The sequence below is a fragment of the Ptychodera flava genome, chromosome 9 (assembly GCF_041260155.1).
Source record: "Ptychodera flava strain L36383 chromosome 9, AS_Pfla_20210202, whole genome shotgun sequence".
In the NCBI taxonomy this organism is placed as follows: domain Eukaryota; kingdom Metazoa; phylum Hemichordata; class Enteropneusta; family Ptychoderidae; genus Ptychodera; species Ptychodera flava.
Window position 1 is genome coordinate 26,003,595 of NC_091936.1, and position 19,475 is coordinate 26,023,069.

General features: G+C 36.2%; 1 protein-coding gene across 1 annotated transcript in view; it reads right to left on the reverse strand.

The window, feature by feature from the left end:
• LOC139140483 (adenylate cyclase type 5-like) overlaps positions 1–19,475 on the reverse strand; it is a 130,888-nt gene that overhangs the window by 110,753 nt on the left and 660 nt on the right. The window contains 1 exon segment of the mRNA XM_070709777.1: positions 18,321–19,277. Coding sequence (XP_070565878.1) covers positions 18,321–19,214 — 894 coding nt within the window. The 5' untranslated portion in view covers positions 19,215–19,277.

Here is a 19,475-nt window from a genome sequence, read left to right on the forward strand (position 1 = left end):
ATAATTCTTTGAACAAATCAGAAAATGATGAGAATTTGAAAAATCAACATACTTGCACTTCATATTCATATCTATCAAGGGCATTCTTGATGAAGCCATGGCTGTCCTTCACGGGCAGGTTTTACCTTACTACTTCCTGCACTTAGATCATGGCCGTGGCTAGAAGAGCGGATAACTTTATTATTATCAAGTATTAGAATATACTATTACTAATATCAAGTATACAATATACTATGAAGGTAAAGGACTAGTGCGAGAAATGATGTGATGTTGCTAGCCATGCCAAAACTTGCCTGTGAAAACTAAAATGATGAGATGTTGAGAACCTCCTCTTAATCCTTGTCGATATCACTGTTCAAGGAAGCAGAAAATTTCAAGAAAAATCTTACAGCTTAGTGAAATCAACAGTAAGAGAATACACACAGTCTGTATACAAGGGGTGAATGTATGTGATACTGAATCATACCATATCAAAGTTTATGCCATATAACAATCTTGTTTCTAAAAGCTCATTTAAGGTAGAATGCACCTCAGGGACAGATATTCACACTCTCTCACTTTCACAATTCTTTTCTGATCTACCGATTGTGAAGGTTCATTTTAAAGCTCTTGGTGTGGGAAAATTTTTCACCATCTTAGTTTTTCAAAAATCGAAAATTTTATTTTTCTCCATGGAGTTAACACAGGGTTGGTGGCCTTTTTGAATTTCACATTAAGGCCAAAAAAAGATGATAGGTTTGTTTCTGGTCATTGACATGTGGCAAAATTGATGTGGCAACGCGATTTTTTTTACAATTTTTTTATTTTGTGGAATTTGATACATTTTCCCATTTTTCCTTAGGGGCAAATGAAAAAACAGGAAAAAAAAAGAGTTGACGTGCACACTTTGAAGTGATGCGCACGCTGACCAGAAACAAATCAAATTTTTTTTTTGGTCTAACAATAAATCTTAGGTAATGAGTTTTCCTGGTACAAAACTGTACGGTGACTCCCGCTTTTCATTCTTGATTTTGAAAGAGAATGCTTGAAATACACCTTGAAGAAAGTTTGAGCAAAAGTTTAAATCTTTTACTTTCAAGAGGCATACTACCTTAATTAAATTTATCATGTCAGTCAATAATGTAGTTACCTTTGACCTAAAGAAGTTACCATGACTTCAACTTGCTAAAGTCAATGGCATATTGCATAACATATGTGCATTCAGCTTTACAGTAATTAATTATAATTTTGGTACTCTAATACAGGTCTGACTGCCCACACACTAGTACTCTGTATGCAGGTGAGCACAGCCTGCATCATACTCAACAGGTTTTAACTCTACGATGTAGAAATTGCTCTAATAACAGACATTGTGTGTTGAAATCACAGAGAAAAACACACATAAGGTAGCAACTGTTGCATCAGTTTCTGGCTGACTATTTCAAGAGGCATGAAAGTCAAGTTACAGATATTACAAACTTTGAACTTGGAGTAATTTGTTTATGATTGAGGGGAAATGATATACCAGGTGCATACTATAATCTCAATGTGAAACAAAAGACAGGCATTGTGTCTGCAAATGCCAATCAAATGCAGATGCACTGACAAACACTCAAAGCAAGAACTGAAAAATATTTTTTTTATTTTCATACCACTTCAATCTCACCAGCCTTCACATCCAATACAGTTGACCAGATGGTGTTCCGACACAACGTGGTTGTGAGCTTTCAGATTTAAAGGGGAAATGAGATATTGGTATACCCGCATGGCATCAAAACGTTGGATTTTGTTTACATGTATGTAACATTTTTTCAATTCATTTCATGTCAATACATAAAAGAATGAAAACAGAATTGTGACATATGTTACAGAGTACAAAAAGTGTTTACATTTTTCAAGATTTATCTTGATATCGCCTGCCTACTCAATGACCTTCACAAAGTCACAATGAGCGCAAATTTCTTCCGCATCATGATATTTGACTTTGATGAAGGTCAAAACATTTCATCTCCGTCTATTCAATCTGTGAATATTGTTTTAATAATGCCATATATGTTCATCTTCCACATCACATAAACCAGCTCTCATATTCAACACTCCCAAACTTTGGACAAATAGCAGCAACAAAATGTTTCAGATCACAGAACAATCAAGACTGACCTCCTGACTTGTGAAATTGAACTTGTTACAGAAAAGGATTTGAAAAAAAAATGGGAAGCTTCAAATAGAACCCTGCATCAGCTTAGGTCTCAACACTGTATGGTGAAGGGATTCCTTGAACAACAGACTTGTGTTCAGATCACATGGCAACAAGAAACCCAGCAACCTCCCGATAACTCAGGAAATTGATTTTGTGACATAACAGGATTTCAAAAAATCGGAAAATATGATGGAAATGGACAAACTGAGCATCAAATACATTACGATGTGAATAATAAACAATCAAACAAATCACCACGAAATAGACAGAATCAGATCAATAAATCAGAGTATAGACAAGAATAAATAGCTGTAATGTGACGTGGTAGTGATGGGCCAAATATAGCGTACAATACAGTGGAATAAATAGCTATAATCTGACATGGTAGTGACGGGCCAAATATAGAGTACAAAACAGTGGAATAAATCGCTATAATCTGACATCACTGACATGTCAAATATAGAGAACAATATGGAGTGGATAGCTATAATCTGTAATGGTGGTGATAGGCTAAATATAGAATACAGGATCCATTAGAATATAGCTATAATCAAACTGGAGAGTGATAGGCCAAATATAGAATACAAAAAGGAGTGGAATAAATAGCTATAATCTGACATCACTGATACGCCAAATATTGAGTACAATATAGAGTGGAAGAAATAGATACAATCAAACATATGGTAGCGATAGGCTAAGGTATGAAATACAGAGCAGAGTGGAGTTATATATGCTATCATGATAGTAATAGGCAAAATAACTCATGATTCTTTTATGGGGAAAAAACATAGTACCTGTAATAGATAAAAAGGTTATTATTTTTGTGATGATGAATGAAACAACTACATTTTTTCATTTTTCTCAAAAAATTTACTTAAATATCAATTTATAGAATATTTAGTAGAATATGTTGACAAATCAATTGAATTCTCATCACCACTAAAGTTCAGTTATCAACAGTAACATTGGACAGAACACAAACTGTGTTGACGAGCTGTTAAACATTCCTTTATGATTTTTGGAGCAGCACGTAAACTGCATCTCACAAACACAACAATATTACTGGAAACTGCACAAAAAGTTACAGCTAATCATACTTTACAATAATCAGTTCAGAATTTTGCAATCCAAAATGTGGGTATACAAAGTAGTACGTACAGTAATGATATCCTACAGCAAGACATACATATACACCACGTGACTGAACTTTGAGTATATGGACATCAGTATGAGCTGTGACGGAGGATGGTCAGCTAATAAAATCCATACAGTGAAAGAAATCAAGTCAAGAACAAGACACCCCTACGAGTTGAGAAAAGTCAGATATTTCACCCTACCACAGTAAAAACCTGTCAAAATTCTGGGATAATTACCAAATCTGAAGGAGGAATATGAGCTGGGTCAGATGACAGTCTCCGAGGACTGACTGGGCAAACACAGGTAATTACGAGGTTATCTTGAAAGCCTAATTGAAAACAGAGGCTGTATGCCTTTGAGGATACACGGATTACACAGCCTGCCTTTTGAAATGCTTGGCCCTTTTAACGCCAATGTCAATTTACTTCTTCACTTTCCACGAGAGACACAAAGAGATTTGGATATTTTTCCTCCCTAAATCTTGATATACATTTAACTTGATACATAGAGAACATTCAGGTCAAGGTGATTTAACATCAATTTCAAAATGTCATATCGGTTTGGAATAAACAGACATGTCTGTTCAGAATAACACAATTGGGAAAATTTGAAGATTGGGATTTTTCATCACAGGGGTTTACAGCTTTGCATGGGATCTATTGTAAAGACAGTGGATACCTGCATTATATAACACAAAACAATGTCACACTAATGTAACAAATACAAGAACTTCATTCAAACAAACTCCCATGCACGTGCTTGGCGAAGCTTCAACACATTCTTAGCCACATCACACCTTTGGTACAGAGCTGGAACACATGATCATGACCTCACCTAAAGAGTAAACAGATATTTTATCACACAGATGTTTTTATAGTGCCAAGATTTCATTAACACCATAACTTCTTTCAAATGTCACTAACACAAAAATATCATTTCATAAAACTTGGCAATTCTATTGGAAAACACCGATCTCCGTTAAATTAAAACTAAAACTCAACTCCCTTTTCAACTTCAGCCGCAATACTCCATTGAACAGTCAGCTCTCATTTTTGCAACAAATTTTATGACTCAAAACTGCTGATAACTGATCTTTATTTGATAATATTTGCGAAATTGTCATTCAACTTCAAAAGCCAAAACCACAGCTTTTGATGATGTTCAAACCATTCACTTTCTCCCAGACATTGGGATTGATGAGATGGACACTATACCGTTCCTTGAGTTGTATATGTACATAACCCATGTACTAATCAATACGTCACATCCTCTCATCCAAAAGATATCAGACTAATCTGCTTTCAATTATCAAATTGAACTATTGTGGTTGAAAAAGCCTATGAATACACCCAACATTGATAAAATGTGCCTCATTAGTGTGTATAAGTATGAGCGGCTCTGTCTCATTCGCATTCACATTTTATGAAAAGAGCTGTGGCTCCTCATGAAGCCATCATTAGCTTAGCTGTCCGTGCCATCGCTTGGCATGAAGTGGAATTATCTGTACAATTGGCCTATCTTACGCAGACACACAACCAACTGGGACAGGCTTTAAATTTGAAACTGTGCAAATGATTCATTGAAGCTACGGCGCATGGCTCCATCCTGCCTCCGTAAGCCGTGATGGCAATTACCACATTCAAATACTTGGAAAAAAGGAATTGCACTTACAAGGCAAACTGGATAAATAATTCACCAAGAAAAAAAAATAACTTCCAATTTTGAATCAATTTAATGATGTCAGCCTTCTGCGGTGTGGATGGCAGAGTATTAAAAATGACATTACAATATGATTTATGTGAAGGCAGCTGTCAATCAGTGACATCGCGGTATTTGTATCAATTCCATCCTATCAGAATGCTGCGGCAATCTTGGAGGCTCCTGTCATTCTTCCTTATACACTTTCTGTTTTGCTGAAATACCAGACTCATATGAACCGCCGAGGGGCTGTCAACAGAAATTGTTACCGAGTACAGGTACACTGACTCAGACCTAATGCATCATTACTTTCATGATAAACGGGGCGCAGGTCAAACACACAAAAAAAGACAGATATAATTGGCAACAAACTGTCATGATCGTATTTCATGGTCTAGATTTGTCCAACACAGTGGAAAAGAGTTTCCTTGGACTGATCTCATTAGCTGGCAACGTGGTTCCGATATTCTCAACTTACATATGCATGTTGGTAGCTGTACATAGACATGAAGTTCAATACAAAATGTCATACAGTTTTTACCATATTTGGATATTATTTTGGTAAATTCTATGCTAACAAATTAAGTTTTGTTGTTCACTGGCTTAAAATTGTGTAAATGTGTGTCCATCAAAACTAGCTTTTGGCCAGAGCATTTCAAAAGTTCATGGTGACAATAATTTCTGGTAATAACCATAAATGCAGAATACTCAGCAAACAACGCTGTCACACCTTTCCAATAAATTGTGACAGAATTTCTTTTTTACCTTTTGTACAGGTAGAAAATATATTGGAAATAAAGGTTTTTTTAACATGATATATCAGGATTACTTTGATCTGATTTGGCAATTTAATATCATATCAGGGTTTTCCTATGATTTCGAAATTGCCAGTTGTCATCTGCAGTATATGCCTTTGACTTATGATCTGTCTTTCTTCTGAGGTCAATTTAAGTATTTCATGATCTTGAATCGGCCATATAAAGTATCTTAATAAAGGTATCTTGATTTAACGAAAACTTTTCTGAGTCAGTGATGTATGAATTTCGGTTTCTAGGGTACACAGACCTTCACAATACACACAGCACATCAACCCTTCCTGTATGCCTAGAGACTGAACAAGAAAAAGATAATCGCTGAGTTGGTTTTATAACTTTTGAGAAAACTACTGGGCAGGTACAGTTATGGGGCATATTAGACAGCATTAAGACAGTCACAAAGATCCAGACCTGAAGGTAAATATGCACTGTACTGTACATGTGCTGGTTACCTATGCCTGTGGCAATTCGCATTTTCCAATGTATTGTATGAATTCAGCGTAATTGTTGGGCATTGTTTGTGCAGTATTCAGTGTCTGTAAACCTTCATAAAAAGAGATTTTCAATCGTGACAGACTGGTTTGGCTGCTTTGATGCTCTGCACAAATTATGCAATTGCCTAACACACAAAGTAGTTATACTACTAAACTGATGAACATTCATGGTACACTGTTCTTCAAATCAGGTTTGTAAAACAAAACTTCAATTCTTGAATCTTAAAAACTTTATCTAGCCACGGTAGTTTGGGCTGAAAAGCTCTTCAGCTAAATAGGTGAATTGAGCACATGTTAAAATACGCCCACCTCTACAAGATTACAAAGTGGTTGCCAAGATCATTTCTGTATACCTATACAAACATGATATTGATACCATCACAGAAAGGAGCATACGATTTTATATACTGTCAACACAGGGAGCAAACAGATGAAAGATATTTCTGTTTAATCTCTACTCCAGTGCCCTAGCAACGGTTACTACTGGGACAAAAATAATCCCAAATCTCATTATATCACATTCAGTCCTCGCCAATCTCAATTTATCGAGTTATTTAGAGTTTTGTTTGTCTGACACTCCACCATTGTCATTCAGCGAGCTCTTACAATTCAATTGAACGCCTTTTTCTTGTTGGACCAGGCTACTTGCTATTGATGTTTTGTTGCTCCTCTCTGCGGTTGTCTATTGTCTCCCGGCTGTTCGAGCACAATGAGCACCAAACAAGCTACTGTGCAGCTTACTCTAATCTTGCTCACACCATTATATTGTCCAGCGATGGGTCAATATTGAGCAATGTGTCTATCACAGGGCAATATTGGGGAATTTGTCTATCAAGCTGTCGCAAGATGCAGAATCTTTTGTGTGATCATTATAACTGCCACAAAAAGATTTAACATATGAAAAACAATTTCCACTTCAATGACAAGGATGCTTGGAACATCTTGACTGAAAAACTGTATTGATTGTATCCATAATTAAATCCATTCTGAACATGGTCAAAATCAGCTGTAACGGAATCTGAGCACCACTTTCAATAAACAAGTTTATATCACCCTGTGTTCAGACAAGAGAGAAACTGTTATTGCTACTTTAAAAAGCACAAATAAATTTATAAATATATATTTATTTATATATTTATTTATTTATTTTATTTTTTTTATTTCATACACAGATCAATGGGCAAACTAACTAACAGATCTGAGAAACAGAAGGAGAACAAGATCACAAGACAAATATACAAGACAACCACAAATTAAATAATATGAAAAAAAGATACAGTATCCTTACTGTTCAAGTTGGTTCACATTTTCACAAATGTTACCTAAGGGCTTCTGTGTTCTACAGACAAGACGGCTGAATTTCCGTCCATCTTTGACACAAGCCTTGACGTGTATCAATTAGACTTCAAGACGTACGATTGATTCCAAGGAATGGCCTCCTGGCAGATTCTCACTGGGTGGTGGTTATTTTCATGAGGAAATTTAAGAGAGGGCAGACAGAATATTGCATATTTCTTTGCTAATCAGTATGTACAGTACAGTCCTTTACAGATTCAATGTGCATAATGACATCTGTGACTGATTCTGTGCATCGTTAGCATTAAATCTAAATATTTCCTTTCCTAAAAAACTGCAAAAACTTTCACTTGTTGCTAAAAAAATACAATGTAGAAGTTATTCAGAAAGTGTTATTTTAAAAAGTTTTAAGTTCATTCATGCAGTTATTCAGTTCCCAAAACCCATAAAAGAATCTCTGTACACAAAGAAAGCTGCATTACAAATGACAAATTACCTGTAAACAATGAAAATATACATGTAAACCAGCCTCATTGCATGGCATCTTTTCATAGTGATAAAAAAATTTTGCCTGTACCCTAATATTGGATATACAGGTGCTGCAATATCGATGTCAAGAAAATGATACAAATACTGTCATCTGAAATATTAAGAAATGATGAGCTGTCACGCAAAAAAAGTTTCTAAGATAACTTGATTTGCAATTACATGGATATGAAATATACTTCCCCACTGATCCTGAGTGGAAAGCTCTGGGAATGTTTGACGTATGCTATTTCATTGAGAGTGTGCCATTGAAGACTAAAATTCTCTGAGAGTTGCAACAAGCTTTCAGATCACCAGCAAATGGTAAAATTGCAGTAAATGCTTATTAGCTGTGATTGTGTGCTTGTGCTTTGTCGCAGGGCGATTGACGTCAACATTGGCAAAACCCCTACTGAGATATGCGACGGTATTAACTTCGACTCAATGCAATTGGGCTGTAGAGATTCTTAGTTTTCCTCCCAATTAAAGAATCTAACAGACATTTCAAAATCTGTGTATTTTCATGGTGCTTGATATCAATGACGCTACCGTGACTGATATTTGGTGACCTTTGCTACTTTGCTATCACACTGTTGGGTATAACAGTAAAAAATAATATCTGTCTACAGTGAACCCATTCTGCATCACTCATGATTGAAATATCCTACGATAATAATTTTTGGAATATAAAGTGAAGCTCAGTACACACAAACCTTTGGATGCAAATTAAAATGTTTAATTAAGGGCTTCTGGCTTTATATATATAATACCCTTACCAAAGTTTGCCACACAGGGATTTTTAGGGGTGGTCCATCTCTCAATTTTTTTTTTTTTTGAGTAACCCATTCATATGCTAATAACCACATAAAAGAATACATATTCACAACAAAAGAATATGCAAATTAAGGCTTGATATGTGAAGTGGCTAGCCCTCTGTTTTTCTCAGCTGGGGAGAAAACTACCTTTACCCTTGCTAAATTTTTACAACTCTCTAGATTTCTTGTAATTAATGCGAAATGCTATATCCACTTACATGTATCTTAACATTTGTATGTGCTATTTTGAATCACCCAAGATTTTGAAGATTACACTGCTATGCAGTAAACAGCACCCTCTATATTTGAATACTTTGATCCAGAAGTTTGGCTAAATTACGGAAGAAGAGACTGTTATCTTGCAGAGCAGCAGGGTGTGATTGACATAATCACAGATAACTGAAGCGAATCTGATCTTCATTTATTAACAGATTAAACTTTGCCTCTCTTTAGCCAGGGTTTTTCTATCAGGTTGTAAGCAGGTATTCATGTCGTCAGTTATATCATGTCTCTAGGGTTTCACCAGAGTTCCCTTTGGTATTCCGAAGCAATCATGCGAGGGAAAGCCACGACATGTTACACCATTTCTCAACTGTTCACTTTTGTTCCCAAACTACGGCAAAATACTTCAAAGTACAAACACAATGAGAAGTGCTGTAGGAATCACAATCATACGAGTCCCTATTACACCCAATCTGAGTAGAATATGAGACATGGATTGACTGCTGGGTGTTCATGCCTGAGCTCTGCTCGCTGAACTCTTGTCTCACAAGCAAACATGGCCCAGATGGAAACCAAAGGTCACTGCTCATCTTGTAATTACAGCAACAATGTGACTGTAGAAGTAAGATGAGATTTAAGCCATTCAAGACACTGAGATCAATGCGCACACACGTACATGTACAACAGGTGTCCCAGTGATAGTCAACATACACAAACATATGAAAAGCTTTAACTGTTTTTTACTGACAAAACATAATTGAGCTATCTGTTTTATTTGTAGTTCATGTGAAACTATATACAGTGGAGTTACAGTGCAAGATTGTGATATTGTTGTCAAAAGTTACACAAAACTTGTATTTTAAGGCCTAACACCCAGCACATGAAGATATCATTGATACTGTAATTTAAACCTGGGCTTTGCCCAGTGCAGTGGTGGGTAAATCTGCAGTGGTGGGTAAATCAGCCAGAACGTTATACAACCCTCTGTTCAGGACAATGCCTTGGAGAAATGTGTTGTGTGATTGGTTATAATGGTTGCTATCAACTACAATGGTTTGGATGAATGTGAATTTGGCCAAATGTTAGCACTGTTCAGATTTTCATTATATTTGGTCGGCCAGCTGAGATCCTGGTAATGGACCCTGAGGTTATTGTGACTGGAGACAAGATTTTCAGTAAATGGGGAGAGTGATACAGAGAATGTCGACAAGTCAGAACAAAATGTTGGCCAACAAAACAGCATTACGAATGCTTTGAGTAACTCTGGAGACATAAAGTCTATTATATTTATTTACATAATGTGAATAATATATTTAATAATATATTTATTATTCACTAGTTTACCCTGTTATTTGAGAAAGTTGAATCTTTGTTTCAATCTAAAACTTCTATTTTGACAAAATATGATGAAAGCCATAAACAAGCGATGATGATAATGATGATGATGATTATTATTATTTCATTATAAGGTTAGTACTATTATTAGTAGTATAAGTATTATTGCAATTTCACTCAGAAATATAGCAGTGCCAGGAATTTCGAATTTTCATTGTGCTCCTGTATTCCCTGGTATACACTGAAGGGGTCTATTACAAATGAGGATCTACTGTACTTTTAGCACAGCCAAGGACCCTGACACACAATACCTGAAAGACGCATTAGCCTTGAATCAGTGAACTACACAGCTCTACTTCTCTTGCCATCGCACTGAGAAATTCAAGGAAAAAACTGACTGTTCCTCGCCTGGGCTGTCTAATTGAGTGGGAGGATCAAATAGCGATTTGACAACACCGCACTAATAACTCAAACCCCTGTGTAATCCAACCTACTTGCACCGTCCTCATTAATGTGCACATCAATTTAAATCTCCAAGCCGGGTCATTAATGTGCACATCAATTTAAATCTCCAAGCTGGGATTTTGTTAATACATCGTGATCATATGCAATAGGTACATGTACGTCTATCACTGTACAGAATGCAAACATTCAAAGAGCAGTTAGAATGGTTTTACTAATGAACAGCTGTATGGTAACTGTTAGTTCGCTTCTTAATGCTTTGAGCGCTGTAATTTTTCCCGACAAAAATTTTGGTACAACATTTTACCAATTTTATGAATTTTTGTGTAATTTTTTTTTCATAATTTTAGACCAAATGTACATCACATATCATTTGCTACAGATTTTGATGAAAACTTAAGCAAAAATTAGGAAAATATTGACTGGTTTTCATATGATAATGGCGACAAATTCAACTTTGGCACTCAAAGGGTTAATGGTAAACAGTGGGTTCTACACTCCTAATGGCACCGTTGTTGCAAGCCAGGATGTCTGCCATCTATCAAATATCATATTTTTACGAGCTGATGTAAATTTAGAAATGAGCTAATGTAAACTTGGTAAGCTTTTCTACAATGTGACAGCTACATTTAGTGTTGCGCAGAACTGAAAAGAAAACTTCCCAGTGTATGTAATTAAGATGATCACCGAACATAAAATAGTTCATGTCCTGAAATCTGAACCGTGACAGATACGCCAAGCAAATGAAAGCAGATCCATTATCTCTGTATATTTATTCATCACTAGCAGAGAAAAGTCTCCGGATTCAACCGACAAGTTTAGATGGCTAATTGGAGTCACTGTTGCCTTGCAGATATTCAATAGAAGCTGACCGAAAGAAATACAAGGGATGCGGACAACTTATCACATCAGCTCCGTCTGATCTTTCGTACGGCAGAAAATATGCACAACATGCACATGTGTGTATGTGAGTTCACATACTTGTCAATTGATTGAATTTATTGAATGTAAAATTACCCTTTACTATTCAGTCAATTTCTTAGCTTGTCCATTGCCTACAGGATCAGCCAGTTGATCGTTATGGGGTTTCACAAGTACAATAACTACTGTATCTATATGAATAAAATACAAAAGCCATTGTACTTTGCTAATAAAAAGTCGATTTTGGACAATCAATGTTCTATTTATGGTATCAATTGAAAACCATAATTGTTAAATGCTGAAATGTTATTGCTGGAACAAATGGCATTTCATAATTGACTTTGTCCATTGAATTTGCATACTGCATACCTAATTAAATGCATCAGTGTTAATGAAATCGACTGCACATTAGAACGTAAACAAGGACCTAAGTGTCTACTAATGACAAATATAATTCAGTTGGCCTTTTTAACCTTTTGAGCACCAAAGTCAATTTTTGTAGCCTATATCAAAATATACACCAAATTTTGCTAAAATTTGATAAAAATCCAAAGCCAATAAAACGTGACGTTCATTTGATCCAAAATTGTCAAAAAAATTACAGAAAAATTCACAAAATTGGTAAAATGTTGCACACAATAATTTTGGTGGGAAAAATTGTGGCGCTCAAAGGGTTAAACCAGTTCCATGAAGAGTATAGGAAGATAAACATGTATGCTTTTGATCTGTACTTTGAAAGGCACTTCTGGAGTCATTTTCAAATTTACTGACTTGCCAAGAGTTTTCGAAAATAATAACACGCACTGTAATTCATCACTTTGGAGCAACAATGAGATATTTTTATCAGCAGGGAAATTAAAGTAGCTAGTATGAGTCAAATCCCTACTGTGAATTGACACATGAGACTTGAAATGGAGAATATACACAATGGACACCCTTTGCCCCTATTTCATGTCCATGTAACATGTTTTGTGTAACATTAGTTCTATACCCACACTACAAAGACCATAAGGCTCCAAGCTACCTTGGCCAGTGAAAGAGTTGAATTTTCTCAAAAATATCCTGGTTTCCAAAGACTGGATAACATAAAGAGCAATGGCTTTCCAAGGGATTACAGTTAACAGCAGCCAGGTTGAATTCAGATGAAAGTATGCTTACAGTGCAAACTATCTTCTGCAAATTTGATTTTTAGATGTCATCAATACAAATGTTACTTTGCCCGTCTAATGTCAGTCATTTTAAAAATTTAAAGGACAGATTTACCGTTTTTTGTGAAAATATAAATGCATTTCTTTACAATACAAATGTAAAAATTGTTGTATGTGCAATTAGCTAATCAAAGAGTTACCCATGGACCTAATTTATATTTCCTCCTGGTGATTACATAATTATTGAAAGAAAAAAGAAGGTTTAAGTTCCTGAAGCACAATATCAGCAAATGTTTCAAACTTTCACAATTATGACGTCATCACTTCTCAAATCACATTCAAATCATCATCTTGTCAACATTGATGCAATAACTTTACCCTGACGACCGGTACATCACTTGCAAATGATAAAGTTGGACAAAATAATCAGCCCAATGAAACATATATACCTTTCTCTTCTTTGTATTTTCCTACGTAATAAATCTGTTCAGGCATCATTTTTTTAGATAATTTATTAAATTATCCGATGAACCACATCCCATGATCTTCAGCAATAAAAACAATGGCTCTTAGTAAATAACCACTGATTTTATTTATTTATTTATTGATTTATTTGTTTATTGATTTCATTTATTTTTATTTATTTATTTATTTATTTATTTATTTATTTATTTTAACCCTTACAAAAGAAGACCTTAATGAGTATCAGTTGCTCTGAAAGCATCAAACTGTATAATTTTCACTCCAATTCTATCTCTATCAATAATATATCTAATCTTCATGGTTTACACGTTTTATGGTCAAACAAGGAGAGTCCTGAATGAATCAAAATGGTAAATTTTTTCCCTACTGTAGCAGCCATGCAGACTGAAGTGCATAATATATGAATTTACTCAAAATGTGATCGTACGACGTTTCAAAGAGTCCAGATTTATAAATTATGGACTGATAACGGTACACAGCGCGTATTACTGGAACATCATATTTGCAAGCCGTCGAGGTAAAGTTTATGTGTAACTGGAACAGCAGGTCATGCTCATTGGTGTATTTTATTGAAGCAATAAACCATTGCGCTGGTGTGATTATTTTTACTGTCACTTTGAAAAGAATACTCAATCCCATTCACTATCATTAATAAAATCCCTTCCACTGGTTCGTCCAGTCAGGACAAACATCTTCAATCAGACTGGTAATGTTTTCACTTTGTCTTCCCAGTGATGTGTACAGCACATATCAACGAAACAGCGAGACACTATAAAAAACTCTTGGGGAAATGTGGCACTTAGGAGAGCGTTTATGATTCATAAAAATGGAAATATCTTCCTGAAATTTCACCAGATGACTCAACAACAAACTCGTTAAACCTTCCATCATGTTCTGAATATTACATGCGCCTGAGCTAATCCATATTAACTCATGTTGAACTAGTAAATATGCATTTTAAAATTTGAAAGTACTGTCCTGTACAGATTGATATTATTCCGACACTCTTTTTATAGTCAAACTGAATTCCATGATTTTCTTACACAAAGCTCATCTTCATGAATACCGTAGCATGCTGTCTTTTTTTGACGGTGCACAGTATCAGGACCTCCGGCTGTATGTTACCGCCCACTAGCTACAGTATCCATTCAATACACATATACATACACGCACAAGAAATACAAATTATACAGTTTAATATGTGACCAATAAATCATAAATATTGATGTTTTGAATAAACCTTGTCACTCAAACCACATCGGACAAGTTGTGAAAATTGTCTATCCATCAAAATGAATTATTTTTTGCCAATGTATGTTGAAACTTTCCTGTTTGCCCAACTTTTCCATCAATAAGCAGTTGTTTCTTTGGCCATGAAGCCCTACAATAGCAGATAGACAAAAAGTTGAACAGCGGCCCACTTTCACTTTTGACTGTTGGCCAATTACAGAAAATGACCGAGTGATTGCAATTTTACCAACGGCTTCCGACTTGTGTGTTGGTGAATCCTCTTGTATAATAATACAAGGTTTACTGATTCAGAATTAAAAAGCAGATGTTAGATTATAAACTCCCTCCTCCCCCCCCCCCCCCCTCCCCCCCCCCCCCCCCCACAAAAAAGGCATCTATTTATGAAATTTCATGCAGTAGTTGACGTGTTTCACTTGGCCACAATTTACATCACATTCAGAATTTTTTCATCTCTATTTTCTGATTCTAATCACTTGTATGAAACAAACACATTATACTGTTTACACATATTTACAAACATTCCTGCATAAATTTTTAATACCTGCATTTTTAGTCAAACCAAAGTCCTCCTGCGATGATATTGCAACTGGGTTCGTCTACTTTCAATTAAACATTACCTAAATGTCATTTAGGTTAACCATTAACATAGATCCTATTTATTGTGACTTTGACATGACAGTTACTGTAAACTACTGTAGCTGTGAAATAAAATGATCAACGACAATGTTTGATGATTTCCGGCTTCTACCAGAGACTCCGACTGGGCACATCATCTGTTCCCTGGATACAATCTATTTACAGTTCCCCAAAAAAAGACAAACAAGCCCTTAAGCAACAGCCAGCTAATTAATGCCACAGTTCATATCAAAAGTGCATTATATAATCTTGAAACAATGACAGGAACCTCTGCCGACTTGGCAGTAGCTTTCCCCCTCAGAAGTGTTAGCTGCATAGTTACAGGATAAAACTGATGACAATTTTACATTAACTGTCACATTACTGAAGGGCAATATTACAGATTATTAAACAGAGTGGGATTAAATATTAATGTCAAGTACCAACAGATGGTATACTTTATTCAAAAGACTCAGACAGAAAGACTCAGACAAATCAGTCTCCATTTCCTACATTTGATATGGTCTTAGCCCAATAAATTTTTACAAGCTCATCTTTCTCTTTGAAAACTAGATCGACAACGGGAACAGATTTTATGTGACAAAATACAATTTAACAGCAAAATATCATATGGGATTTTTTCAGGTTAACACAAACAAACCAAGAGATTATATGGCTATACATTAGGGCTGGCATTAAATCTCTCTTATTTTCGTCTGACAGACATACCTCATCCAGGGAAACCAACCATATGACGCAATGGTCATTCAGCCAGTGAACAAAAGCATAATTCAACGTGAACAAAAAGCATATCCAATGAATTTAATTTTCAAAATTGGTCATTACACAACACAATTATGACTGAAGAGACCGTACATGTACGTGAAACCACTGAACTGGAACACGCATGTACATAACGTAATGTAGGGTCACCATAGAGGGACAGCATGCTCTTGTACAGAACTGGAAAATAGACCCATTTCAGTGAAAACACTGCCATGACCAAACAAGACGCTATTTTCTGTCTCATTACCATCATAACCCAGTAGTACTCCTCAACAAGCCTAATGACAGATTTTAAATATGAGCTTTATAACTTGTGAAAGGAGGATATTCATGTGGAAGGCAAAGCCCAAAAACTGTTGATGCATTTTTCACCCTAGGTATTTGATTTGGATGTCATTATCTCCTGGCTGGCTTGTTTGCTAGGGCTTGAAGGCTAAACCATTGATAATCATTGAACAAAAAAGCTGATACAGTTTTAGTAACAGTTGACACAATTACAGACTCTGGCCTTTTCATTCTGATGGCCCGGGTCTTCAATTATGAAAAAGCCATCTTATACCAAACAGCAGAAAACCCACAACATTCAGAGTGTAGGGTGATTCTACGTTTTGTCATAGCTGCCATGAATTAACCCTTTGACTGCTTTAATTTTTCCCACCAAAATTTTACTGCAACATTTTACCAATTTTTAGGAATTTTTCTGTAAATTTTTGTGAAAATTTTGGAGCAAATGGACAATACAGTTCATTGGCAACAGATTTTTATCAAAATTTTGGCAAAAATCTGAAAAAATTTGACTGGGGTATATATATTAAATTTTCAAAAAGGTGACAAAAATGACTTTGGCGCTCAAAGGGTTATATCTTGCATTTTGCATTCCATTCTACATTATCCAGTTATTGAAGCATCTACAGAGATGTCCAATTTTGCACAGCGGCTTACGTGTTACCAATATGTATCCTTGGATACCAATCAAGCTGTTCTGGAAGCACTCTTTACAAATAACAGATCAGACACCTACAGATGATGTACTCGTTTGGACACAGCATTCTACCAACATTTGTAGAAGAGACGGTCAGTATGCTCAAAATGCAGTGTACAGACGAGGGATGCCAGCGTGTTGTTCATACGATATGAAGAGCCTGTCATTCACAGAGGAAGTTGTTCACAGATTATGACAAGTCTACGACACCTTGGCGTCCAGCGACTGTAATTTTGCGATTGTGACACGCCATTTTAAACATTTTCAAACACACAATGTCAAATTTTGGAATTTCTTCAATCTAATGCCAAATGATCTGATTTCAATGTTCGTTTAAAACTTCTTCATCAAATTACCATGCAATCATACCAAAATTCAACAACGTTTGCCTGATAATTATTTGACGGAGTAATATCTAAAAACATGCTTAGGTGAAGCAATGGGTCTACTTCAGACATGTCACCAAAACAACTATTCAAATGATATAAAAATATCAGTGATAAAATATTACACTGCCGCATGTAACACTTTATGTCTTCTGTAACTTCATAATTGCATATTTAAAAAATTTCAATGTATAATATTAAAATTAATGAGAGGCTTGGTAAAATGTAACAACACTGAAACACATTAACATCTTACATCTATCAGCTACATACATCATCACTTCAAACAGGTTCCACACACTGACCTTCTTGGTCACTTTTTCTTTCATCATGTTGAGTGGCTTTATTCATCAAGTTGAGTGGCGTACATACAGTCCTTTAATTATCTCTAACAGTTGTAGACTGTTGAAATCAAATTTTATTAATAAAAGTGGGAACGCCCTGACACGATTTGTGCAGCTCTTGAAAAGTTGTGTTGAAGGTGCGAGGGTCGATAAACAATTAACAGATATAATCGACGCCCAGAGTGGCGAATACACATTTACTGTAGGCTGTAAATCACAGACACTCGTAAAGTATTTGCCATCTGGTCAACTACGAGATTCTATTTTGAACATATATGACAAGGTACTGGGTTGTAACTCATACAAATTGAAATTTTTACAATAAGGTATCTTGAACCATAAATCTCAGCAAATTCTGAGAGTTTATCACTGTAAAATTTTCCAAATGTATGACGGTTACTTTTATGAGAGGGAAGTGTCACTCACCTGTTGCCACAGGAAACTGTCGCTATGGTTTTTAGCAGCGGCACACACAATGTGGAGAACTGCACAGGAGCATCCACCGAGGACGGCCAAGCGCATCCTTACAGGCAGCAGGGTATAGATCATGTAGATAAAAAAGACGGTGCACCAGACAGCAGCAGAAGCAGATGAGGGCACGGCACTGAGTACAGCAACCAAGACAATCACACACACTGTTCCTAGGATAACATAGCAAACGATGCTTAGTTGTCGCTGGGTAAATGAACTGCGGTTGCAAAAAAACTCCAAAACGATGAGGAACGCTAACACCAGTCCCAGAACTACACCCTTAACCCACAAAGTGCTTCCAGGAGCATAGTAGAAAGCGATCATGACAATGCACACGAGAACCAGGAGTCCAATCAAATAGGTCACACTACTTTTGTTCAGACTGAAAAAATACCTCTGGTACAAACGTTCCAATTTTTCTGATTTAAATTTCTTTGATTTAAACACTTTAGATATTTGCTTCAGAGAGTCGACACATGAACCATCGGTGATGAGAATGGATTCCGCATCTTTATCTCTGATTTTCTCTTCGAGTTCCACAGATTTCAACCTAATATCTCCATTTTTGGACGTGCCATTTTTGCTCGCTCGTGATACTCTCCGCGACCGTCGGATGCTGTCCTCTTTCTCCCAGGCAGACCTCCTTGACCGAGAGCTCAATATTGACGTGGCGCTGGCGGGCCTCGATGAATTCAGAGTCTGCTCAGGTTTGTTTTCCACGTCCAATTTTGTCTTTGCAGATTCGGAATTCAGCTGGGTCGCCGGGGACGTCTCTTCCCACGCTGACTTGCGGCTCCTCGCTGAGCCAGCAGAACCTGGTGGGGTACCGTTCACGCGGGCCGCCGACATGACTGCAGCAATATGATTGAGAAAAATTACACAAATTGTCCTGTCATAACAAAAGCAGGCAAACTGTATAAAAGAAGAGAGAACAACAGTATGTGGGTCATTGACTTCCTCAATTACAGGACACAATACATCGCGGTACGGTTGTAAGTATAACATCACATGTCGCCCCTATAAACGACATCACAATTTTTTGCCTTTCTGCTGTATAATATCTGAGATAATTCTCAGTCAGCAGAGATGTGTCTCGCTACAATTTACTGC